Source organism: Mya arenaria, chromosome 10 (assembly GCF_026914265.1).
Source record: "Mya arenaria isolate MELC-2E11 chromosome 10, ASM2691426v1".
Classification (NCBI taxonomy): domain Eukaryota; kingdom Metazoa; phylum Mollusca; class Bivalvia; order Myida; family Myidae; genus Mya; species Mya arenaria.
In genome coordinates, this window is record NC_069131.1 from 14,858,569 (window position 1) to 14,871,164 (window position 12,596).

At 34.1% G+C, this 12,596-nt stretch overlaps 1 protein-coding gene across 1 annotated transcript; it reads left to right on the plus strand.

Annotated features, from left to right (window-relative positions):
• The first annotated feature begins 505 nt into the window (after positions 1–505).
• Positions 506–5,909, plus strand: LOC128204363 (uncharacterized). Its single transcript, XM_052905779.1, has 2 exons — positions 506–887; positions 5,494–5,909. The coding sequence occupies exons 1-2, from the start codon at positions 506–508 to the stop codon at positions 5,907–5,909; spliced, it is 798 nt and encodes a 265-aa protein (XP_052761739.1).
• The last annotated feature ends 6,687 nt before the right edge of the window (positions 5,910–12,596 follow it).

The following is a 12,596-nucleotide window of genomic DNA, read 5'->3' on the forward strand; positions in this document are numbered from 1 at the left end:
CTAATTCAACTCCGGTGTAATACAGCCGCATCTGTTGACATCATGTTATAACATGTGTCATTGTGAAGTATTAAAATGACGTCAGAAATCAAATCAGCGAGTAATTCAAATAACATTATTATTAAAATCATGTTTCTTTTAAATGACTAGAATCAGTAATGTTTAAATTAAAACGGATATTAGTATTTCATTTTGATCCGGCATGTCGTATTTGACTCCCGTTGACTTTTGCAGATTTTGAATTCTAGTGCCTCGTGGATTAGGAATCTGCAAAAATCCACTCAATTCAGCTGCTTCCGCCAGCATCAAAACGTAGCTCTTATAACCATTTGTATCTGTTCGTGTCTTCTCCTAACCATGCAGCATTTTGACTTCTACAAGTTGAGAAAATACGGTATTCATTTAGTATTCGATAGCTGCACTTGAATATATTTAACGATTATTTTCTCATTCGCAAACATTCAGTTAACCTGTATAGTAACATTCAGTGAATGCTCATTTGAGAATGACTGGACTACTTCAGTTGTTGTTACTGGTCAGCATGACCTTGGCCTCCGAGCCATCGTGTCCAGAATGCTCCAAATACGACTACGAGGAAAAGGTGCTCGAGAGAATGATTCGCATGGAGTTCGCTTTTGAGAAAGTGTTAAAGGAAAACAAGGCTGTGAGCAAAACTGTTGAGCAAGACCTAACGCGGATCAAGGAAGATAACGAACGTTTACAAGCGACCGTTGATGTCTTTCAGGACCAACAGGAGCAAGCAGAACGCAGACTGGTTTCGCTTATGGAGGAAATTGAGAGAAACCAGTCCAGCACACTGGAGAAGATAGTGTCCAATTCTAACACTACGCTAGAACAAACCATTGCCGCCTTCAATGATATTAAAGGTTTGTTCAGGTTTAAGCTTTTGTGCGCTTAAAAAATTAAGTGGTGTGAGAACGTTCAAACTGAGAATGAAATAAATTCGGATGAATACTCATGAAAATTTCTTCATTCTGCTTTGATCATAACTATCCATTTAAACATAAATGTTTCTTAGCTGACCTTATATCAATTTCCTGCAACCCATGTCGATTCATAATAAACATGGCGCATTTAGTTTTCACTTTCTGTCTTTATATGGGAAACTTCTCTTCAGAAATGATTGGCACGTTTTCAAAAATACAACAACACATGTTCTAAAATTATTATTATTATTATTATTATTATTATTATTATTATTATTATTATTATTATTTTAACTATTATCAATTTTATAGTTTTTGGTAATGTGGTAATTGTTGCTATCTTAATGCCAGTCTGGAATTACCGATTTAAATATGTTCGCATTAGGCCAGAAACAACTCACCCACGTTTTAATTTCCCAATGTTAATGGTATGATGTTTATTGGCTATTTCTCCAATGACAGATTCATTAGTAACAATCAAAACCATACATTGCCTTTAACAATTTCAAAATGGTCTCTAGATTTTTTTATCGAAAAATCATTTCATCTGAAAACCTACACCATAGAATACCAAGAAAGATTCATGTAACCATGAGCATTAAACCGGCTGGTGTGTCCCGCTCTTAAATGTAGATATATATGTATGTAAGACTTTCCCACTGTTTTCTCAATATATCAGCGTTTAATAAAAAACATGACATTGGTATGATATCTGTCTGAACCATATCTCACTATTTTGTAGCATGACATAGCAGGTTTTTTTTCAAGAAAACAGCATGGTTGTCCATCAAAAAACCCTACAATTTGTTTATTATGAAACATCATTGTTTACATTTACAGATCATTACCCTGTTTGATTGACAATCCATTTGCCTGCCTTTAATTCATATAATCTGTTTAGTGCAGTGTTTTTCTTCCTTTATTATCGATGTTAAAAACACGATCATCTTCCCTAAATTAATCTATGATGCAGTTTGGACAAATTTGACCCCATGCGATTCCATCGAATGGAAAGATTCTTTTCTTCAGGAAATTATCGCAAAATCGAAATTTACATTGTTAGCTGCACATTTTATACATTACATATTAAAGTATTATGGTATTGTGACGAACCAGTAAATTACAGCTTGTAAAGCTTTTAAATATATTTCTGAAACTTATGCAAGACCCCTAAAGATACTAGCCACTCACTATAAGCAATATTTTACGTATTTTTAATTTCGAGTTAATTTCTGAAAACTGGTATACGAATAGAAGAGAATATGCCCAGTAAGGGACTGCTTTTACCTTTTCAATATTCGGAACAGTTTTGAAACTTCAAGTCTTCAAAATATACCACTGACGTCAATTTTGAGACATCTGTCATTTTTTGCGTTCCCGTTACAATAACCGAAATTTTCATCATCATTCTTAGTTCACCGCTATGAAATTTCAACCTAAAGTTCGTATTGTGGTAACGTTCAACGACATATATTTTTCTTTCTTATTATTTACGTTTTTTTAATTTTCAATTAAACTAAAACGTCAAATTTCCGGGAAAAACGGCGTCGTGTTTCGCTGAAAAAAGTGCGCCTTTCGTTTAATTTTTGATTTTTTTAAATACAGTTTTTCATTTTTTATTATAAATCGCTGAATATCAAGAAAAGTGTACCTTACCGACTTTGTTTGTGCGCAATTTCAAATAGTATTACCCCTATATCTGTTTCTTATTCAATACGTATTGTATTAAAACGTTTACCATGACGTTAATCGAACTCATTGTTTTGTTAATTTAATGGTAAGATTATAAATTTTAGAGTGTCTTGTTTAGTATAAAACTCTGATAAGTTGTATGTAAGGGATATTTGTTATTGTTGTTGTACAAAATATATATTTCTACACAAGACGGGCGCTAAATAACCAACTTTATACATCGAGGGATGACTTAAATCTGGCGGCAATTTAATGACAGGCTTTCTAAATGATTTAGCAATCTCAATGCCGAATAAGAATAATTTGATTATACACATCAACAATGTTTCAAGGCATGGGACTATGCTGATTAGTGCTTTGTTTTTTTATATATTCATATACAGTAATAACACCACAACAAATAGTTCAACTACTTTTTCAGTTACCATTTTATTTCGATAAATATCAGCATAGATCTGCAGTTAAAAGGCTCTAGACTAAGCAAAAGCATAGTAAATTCAGCGTGTGACATGCATTTCATTCACCAAACATAACATACAAACAAAAAACAGATAATCAACAGAAATCAACATCGTAATAAGTACAAATGGATCCAGGCAGTAGATGTGGTGCAACCGCCACCCCTCCCCCTTAACAACATCCAAGTTTATTTCTTTTTGTCATAATCGGAGCAAAATGTAATAAAAAACGCGATAATAGAGGTCAGTGATTTGGTTCTTAGTTAGATGTAACCAATTGGTTATCGTTGTATAAAAAAACATGCAATTAATAAATTCAATTTAGTAAGGTGTGACCATAATATGATTGACTAAGTTTGGTATTGAATAAAACCCTTGATACACTTTCAACGAGGGCTATTTGTTACACAACATTTTGGGGATTCAGTTGTTAACGTTTAAAATTGATCGGTCATTCTTCGAACAGAAAAAAATGACTCATGCGGTCAATATATAACGGGGTCGAAAATGAATGTTACACCGGCGTTAATGTAAAACACACTAAAGTATTAAAATTACACTCTTATTCAAAATCAATACATACACATGTTTAACAAACATCAATTTTGACTGATTAACCCTTACTACTTACTAAATAATAAATTTATGCAAACTATAATTTACTGATAACAAGATTGTACCCTTGTATTTTATTGTAGAAAGCGAGAAAATATTAAAATGATTGGTGGATACTAAATGATTTACTGTAATCTACTATCGTCTCATAACGTTGAAATACCGTGTTTTATGCACATTTCTTTCAAATTAAACTCGGTATCCTTTATAACAACCACTGTTTTCGATATGTGTTTATCCTTTAAGGAATATTAAAACACTTTTATTAATTGCGGTAAATCGTATTTGGGAGCAAGAGTGCATCTTAAAGCATTGCCTATTGTGTTTTATGCTTGCGTTTTACACGCACACAGCACACACACACAGTACGATAAAATATATGTTCCAAATAGCTAAATATGATCTTAAAGTTAATTTTATAAGTGCAGTAAAATGCTGTTTTATTTTGATAGTCAACGCATTGTTTGTTGTAACGCATAACTGATATTCTGTTTTCCTGACCTCATCAAGTACTCAAAGTCTCTTGTGCGTACAAGCAATTTTATGAAACAACTTTAAGCGATGCATTCAATGTCCATGATACAGGAGCCAACATAGCAACCTTATCTCGCACTCAAAGTCTCTGCCGTGCGTACAATGCGTGTGCACGCGTGCATACATGCCTGCGTGTGAGAGCGTGCATGAGCGTGTGAGCGTGCGCCCGTGTGTATGTGTGTGTGTGTGTGTATGTGTATGCGTGTGCGCTTACATGCTTGCGTGTGCACGCGTGCTTGGGTGTGTGATGGTGAGTGGGGTGCGTTTTATGCGTGCGTGCCTTAATTTTATCTGCGTGTTTGTGCGTGTGTTTGAACGTGAGCTTTAACCACCCTTAACAAAATGAGCTTATAGAAACAATTGAATCTGTTCATTTATGATCAGTGCTATAATGATTTGACAATGCTTACTATTCGGACTTCAACAGAAGAAAACTATGTTAAATTATAAATTTAACACAAAAAAACAATACGTATTGAATAAAAAACAGGTATATGGGTTAGATTATTTGATACTGCGCAAAAATGAAGTCGGTAAGGTACACTGTTCTTGATATCAGGCGATTGGTAATAAAAATGAATACATGTATTTTAAACAATCAAAATTTAAGCGAACAGTTTTTTTCAAAAATTAAATAAGGCGCACTTTCAGCAAAACATGACACGTCTTTTTTCTCGCGAAAAATGACGTTTTAGACGAATTTAAAATAAAAAAAAACGTAATATAAGAGAAATACAAATATGTCCGTGAACATTTTCACAAGAAGCACTTGATGTTGACATTTCATAGCGGTGAATAAAGAATTGATGAAAACATCGGTTATTGTAGCTGGATCGCAAAAAAAAGACAGACATCTCAAAATTGACGTCAGTTGTATATTTTGGAGACTCGTAGTTTCAAAACTGTTCCGAATATTGAAAAAGTAAAAACAGTCCCTAACTGGGCATATGCTCTTCTATTCGTATACCAATTTACAGAAATTAACTCGAAAATTCGCTCAGGGTCGCAACATTATATGGAGTGTGAGTCTTGTTAAATTTGAACTGATTTTATATATCTTATCTACAAAATAAAAGGCAACATAAGAGTTATCAAACTAAAGTCTTCATTTTGCTACGCCTACTTCTATCGTTTGATAAATAATCAAGCACTTTTATCATTTCGTAACAATAATGCAAAGTAAAACTATCCACTCTCACAAAAAAACTATAATTGATATCTATAGATATATCACAATCATTTTTCAGACCAAACCGCTACTCCACTGGTGTACTTCAACGCTCACTTTCCACAGACCACCAGCCTGTCTACAGGTGAGGTGATAGTGTACAAGACAGTGGAGTCCAACCAGGGAAGCGGCTACAGTGCCACCACGGGCAAGTTCACCGCTCCAGAACGGGGTCTCTACTTGTTCTTCATGCACACTTGTACATACTCAACTATATATTCTTATCTCCAGATAGTGAAGGACGGGTCAGTCCTCATTAAAAGTGTACAGTATGAGAAGGACGCTGCTACCAGTTCTAGTAGTCAGGTGTTTGTTCAGCTTGATGTAGGCGAAACTGTCTGGGTACAATGCGCCACTGGGGGCTCGACCAGTCAACTGGATGAGAATCATTCGTACCGTTGGACCAGTTTTGGTGGTGCTCTCATTCACAACTGAAGATCTTATTTCATTGCACATAACAAGCCAAAAGGCAGAAAAATATTATCATTACGCGAGTTACTTTTGTTATAATTTACCGTTTGTTAAACATTGTTAAATATCGTATGTGGACACCTCATGTATGCTATGCCATGCATTTACAACTGAGATAACATATGTTAAAATTAAATTATGGTTTGCATTATAACATCGAAAGCTGTATTCGCATGTTGCATGTTTTGCCGACTCAAAATAAAACATTATGCTGTATTGTTGATCATCAATCCATTGGTTTAAAGCCTTTTTCCAGAATAAACCAGTTATTTTGTGGGTGTGTATACAAGTATTTGGTAACATTTATTGATATACATACACAATGACTCATAAATCAGTGTTAAATATAGAAGTCGTATTGTACCTTGTTTTGAAACTTTATATTGTATATTTGAATGGCTTGACAGAAATACCTCTCGAGTAATGCCATGATTGGTAATCTGTTAAACATTGACACGAGAATGCTTGTATCATTTTTTTCTTCATTTTATCCCATTAGCAAAACATCTTGGAATCAAATCTTATGGCCAAATGTCATAAAATCATACATTTCATGACAAACGTTTACATCTTCTCTGATCTCCAAACCACTTATTTGACTGACAACCAATGTTAGTCGTTGTGAAATTTCCAACATTTTATGTATGTTATTTTTCAAAACGACAATGACCACGGGCCGACAAAACCACTGATTCAGCGGTACTAGTCAGCATATTTGCATTCTTCAAATTCGTTTTACTGAGATTATAAAAATAATATTCCAATTACTACAAAAATTATAACGACTAATGCTTCAACAACTGTTACTAGTTCTACTATTTATATACTGTAGCTTTTACTAATCTATGTTAATTTCAAAAGACAGTTACCACAGGCCGTATGCAATAAAAAACGAAACCACTGCCTCAGCGGGACTTATCAGCATATATCTATTGTTTAATAAGGTTTTTTGTATACTGATATTTAAACAGTAATATTCAAACGACTTTTACTACAACTAGAAAATTGGCTCTTGCTACAACAACTGTGAATAGTTATACAATTTCAGTGGTGGTAATGGAGACGACGACAAAGATGACGATGATATATTTGTTGCTGTTGATGATGATGATGATGATGATGATGATGATGATGATGACGATAATGATGACGATGATGATGACGACGACGAAGACGACGACGACGACAACGACGAAGATGACTACGAAGACGCTTGCGACGATGGCGATGATGATGATGATGATGATAATGATGGTGATGGTGATGATGGTGGTGGTGGTGATGGTAGTGGTGTTGGTGTTGATGATGATGAAGATGATGATGATGATTATGACGATGATGATGATTATGATGATGGTTGTGGTGGTGGTGATGATGGTGGTGGTGGTGCTGGTGCTGGTGCTTCTGCTGCTGTTGTTGCTGCTGCTACTGCTGCTGCTGTTGCTGCTGCTGCTGCTGCTGCTGCTGCTGCTGCTGCTGATGATGATGATGATGATGATGATGATGATGATGATGATGATGATGATGATGATGATGATGATGATGATGATGATGATGATGATGATGATGATGACGATGGTGATGATGATGATGATTATGTTATTAGGACCACCAAGAATAGTTACGCCGGAACAAGCAGGATAAGGACTTTACAAATACATCGTCAATATAATATGGCAACACTTTCGAAAAATACATACATACTTTTTTTTCAAGCTCAAACACCCGTTGCACATTTAACGTTATGTTTTGGCACATGGTATGGTATGGTGATGCACAAACAGCGAAGAGTTATTGATACAACTCATCATTATTTGCATATATATATATTGTAAGTTAAATCTAACAAGCGTGTGGGTATTGTCACAGCCAAGATATTTATGTTTCATGTCAATACCTTGAACTAAATTGTACTAAGTAAGAGACACCGTGAAAGCAATCATTATTTACCTTACTCCACCACATTTACAATACAGAGTGATGAGCCTGGTTACACACATTAAAAACTAACCACCGACCACCTATGCACATGCGAATATCTTAAATATTTTCGAGTTAGAGCAAGCGATAAAGTTTTGCAAGACGACGTGGCTAAGTCTATGACAATGCTGTGACCTTTTAAAAAAACAACTTTTGTATTACCTTGCAAGCGCAGCACCGATCATCAACTCAGTTTAAGCATTGCAGTAAAATCATGACAAATGTTTAACATTTTTCTATCGTTTTTACAAACTTGTTTATATTAATGTTTAAGTTATAAACTTATACAAACCCATATTAATCGACTGAGAATTAATTCAAAATGAAAATGTGCAATTTTATACAACGCGTGTAACTTTTTTAAATACTTTTCAAGTTGTTTTTAAAGTATTTATTTATTTATTATTATGATGAGTTACAAAGAATGCTATTCAATTACATAAATCCAGTTACGCGTAGTCTTGTAGCGATAGAGAAAATGTCTTATCAAAACTACTGACCAACATTATTTATTTCATTAATTTGATACTTTTTCCAGTTGTTTTCCTGTCGACAGTTTGTCATTTTAAGGGTATTGTTCACGTTTGAAACTTCAGACTCGAAAATAAAATGTGAACATTTGAGAAAAATGATTTTGTAATAAAAACATCATAAAAAGTACACATTAGAGCTATGTTGTTAATGACATAAATATTATTTTTTGCAAGATTTCGAAGGAAATGACAAATTTTAGGCTTTTATATATATAATTATTTTGATATCGACAGCTTACAGTTCCTGTGTGTTCCCCATTAGAAGAAAAAATGTTATAAATCTCCACCAGAAGGCAAGCAGTTGTTGATACATCCAGCACTCGTTTACATGTAGCCTGGAAGTTATATGCACTTACCACGAATAGCTCCAAACAATCAACAAAATTGACATGCATTTAATGCTTCAACAAGAGCCGCCACTGTATGCCAATATTCCCTGCCGATTGTAGAATATTATCTCCCTTGCAGTGTATCTCCTTTGTTGTTTGACAGACGAAAGCAGTTGAAAATAGGCAATAGTTATCTTTATAGAGTGCTCCTCTCCTCATTAAGATGTATATGTAATTGAAATTTGAAATCATTACCTCGTATGGTAATTGTTTTTAGACGCGTGATGCTCGGACAAAAAACATAAGTATGAAAATTGAAAAGGGCAATAACTCAAACGGTATCGCAGGCTGAACGGTTACGCAGTACTGCACCCACTGAATCAGACCTACCTAATTATGACGTTTCATGTTTATACCTTTAAGACTTTGGGAGTATTGCCTTATAAAAATTAAGTATGAATATCAATTTGCTTTAAAATTATGCTTTACATCTTTATTAAAATAACATTAAAATTATCAAAGTGATAGTAATCCAATCTAGTACTTTTACACATGATTATATTTAGGTCCGCCTCTCTGTGTCATGCCGCCAATACAAAGGACCACAATGGAAATAAGGGCTTGCCCTTTTTTGTGTTATCCTTGGTGTTGGTGTGTATGTCATAGTTTTCTCGTATGTGATATAGTATTTAATAATGCTCATTATTTTATCCTATGTTATGTTGTTAACTATGTATATGCTTCCTATGCCGAAATAAATCTAATCTAATCTAATCTAGCTACAAATTAATTTTCTTGACCACTGTATATACATATTACAAGATAATTACCAACTGAATATGCTATTTTACATACTTTAAAATCCAAAATATGAAAGTTTACAGGCACATGTTTTGTTTTGACATGAGTATCTTTCCCAGGCTTGCAAGAAAGTAAATAAATACAGGACGTAATAGGATGGCAAACTTCTTTTTAATCTTTTATCTTACCGCGATATAGCAACAAAGGGATTATTTTGTTCAAAGTTTCTTCAACTTACCTACAGAAAAAACATGATGATTACAAATATCAATACATTAATGTGAAATCTGCCAAATTTTAATTTATAATTTTATCAAACTTAAAAAAATAATCTAAAAATATTTGTAATATATATATGAAACTATTTTTAATTTAAAACTGATCGTATGGTTATATTTTTCGAAAGAGTCAGATATACCACTACCTCTATTATCACTTCTACTACTACTGCTACCGCTACCGCTACCGCTACCACTACTACTACTACTACTACTACTACTACTACTACTACTACTACTACTACTACTACTACTACTACATGTACTACTACTACTACTACTACTACTACTACTACTACTACTACTACTACTACTACTACTACTACACTACTACTACTACTACTACTACTACTACTACTACTACTACTACTACTACTACTACTACTACTACTACACTACTACTTCTTCGGGCTCAGACCAATACTGCTAACCTCGGACAAATAACTCTGCCAATATGAAATCACCTAATTAAGAACATTATAACTACTACTACTACTACTACTACTACTACTACTACTACTACTACTACTACTACTACTACTACTACTACTACTTCTACTTCTAATACTATTATTACTACTACTACTACTACTACTGCTACCGCTACTGCTACCGCTACCGCTACCGCTGCCGCTGCCGCTGCCGCTGCCGCTGCCGCTGCCGCTGCCGCTGCCGCTACCGCTACCGCTACCGCTACTACTACTACTACTACTACTACTACTACTACTACTACTACTACTACTACTACTACTACTACTACTACTACTACTACTACTACTACTACTACTACTACTACTACTACTACTACTACTACTACTACACTACTACTACTACTACTACTACTACTACTACTACTACTACTACTACTACTACTACTACTACTACACTACTACTTCTTCGGGCTCAGACCAATACTGCTAACCTCGGACAAATAACTCTGCCAATATGAAATCACCTAATTAAGAACATTATAACTGCTCAATTGAGAAAATGGTTGTGTTACAGATATCGAATATTCCCTTAATCGCGCACTATATCGTTTCTTAAATACGTTATTGAATGTTTTCGGATGCGCGATGCACAATCTGTATTATCCAAATACAAGGTCATTAACTATAGTATTTGCAACGGCTGTCGTGTTAGGATTTTAAGACCTCTTAGAAATGTATGTTTTACGTTTGCAAAGATTTGTGTTCAAATATTTCATTTTATAATCTCGGCATTAATTCGATCAGTGATACGAAATCTGCAATGCATTGTTGGACGTGGTATTCAAATTAAATATTTTCAAAAGACATAGTTCAAGTTTATGACTGTTATGAGTTTAATTATATGTTGGATTTTCATTCACCATCCATGACATTTCGTAGTGTCGCTTAATTAATATATTCTTGTTTGATTTTCTAGATTTATAAACAAGTTAAAACGAGTTTAAGCAGCTTGAATGACATAATCAAGTCATATTATAAGATGAAAGGCTTCCTTCTCAACTATACCGTGATTATTTTATTGTGTGCTTATATATCACTTTTCTGGTTTTTAAGCATTGTTCCCAATGTAAATCTTTTGATTATGTTTAATTTTGTTTATCTCGAAAATGTTTTATTGAAATGCATATGGTTTAAACCAATAAAGATAGAAGCATGCCAATGTTAAGTTTATAAGTCAATAATACAATGACATCTACAGGAACAAGCCAAGTATCTTGAACGTCAACTATGAACCCTGTTTAGAGGCACAATGTCAAGGGCGACACGTACATACACCACGAACAGACCACACACTCATCGATATAGCTTAACCAAGACTATCACGAGACTAGTTTCTCTCTCTTTTTTAGAGTCGTCAGGCTTGTTTTCAAAATATTTTCACAGTTTTTGTTGGTTAAACCCAATGCGGAAACACTCATGGTGTATGTATGACAACGCTATCAGCCAATACATCCCAGAAGAAATATCTTCTTAGGTAAAAAACGGACATATCAGCTCTTTTAAACATCATAATTGCAACGTCAGACGTGTTCTGAATGTAGATCACGCATGTTGACGCTAAACAGAGGTGCTTTATCACTTTTTTATCATTTAATGGCATATCAACATTCTATTTGCTAGATATTTCATTCGGGATAAATGATAACCAGCCGCCCATCTGCAAATACCACATCGATCTGCGACAAGCCAAAATGGGTCGTATATTAAATACGACATAATTTTACCCACCAAATGACGTAATACTTTGATGTTAATTACAACATAACTGCTGTTTCCTTATATGATATGTGTACTAAAGGTAAAGGGTGTATGTTTAAAACATATAATTATTTTTTATTTTTAAAAATATCAAATAGGTTGCTCAAATTATAATATAAACGTATAGTATGAACTGAAACTGATTGCATTCAAGACATTACGATATTATTACCCATTTCTGCTTATCGCGGTTTCTATATATCTGTTTATACCAACATTGCAGACCTGCAACATGAAGTAATATTTTTATCTTGGATGGGGAATACTTATACAGTTTCTGGTATAAACTTTGCCACGCACATTGCAACTACCGTAATAATGCTTAAAGTAAATCTGAAATGGTAAGACGAAAGCCTGGTTTTAAAATTTACAGTTCACATCAGCATAAAACATCGTTTCGTTAATAACTTAAACCAACGATGCACTTGCGAAACCAAACATGGTTTAAAACTGATTCTACTTTTTTAAACAAAATATAAAT

Bases quoted from the DNA above. Each gene is read 5' to 3' on its own strand.
- LOC128204363 (XM_052905779.1), top strand. From the start codon at position 506: ATGACTGGACTACTTCAGTTGTTGTTACTGGTCAGCATGACCTTGGCC. The intron at 888-5,493 runs GTTTGTTCAGGT...ATCATTTTTCAG, and splicing joins CGCCTTCAATGATATTAAAG to ACCAAACCGCTACTCCACTG.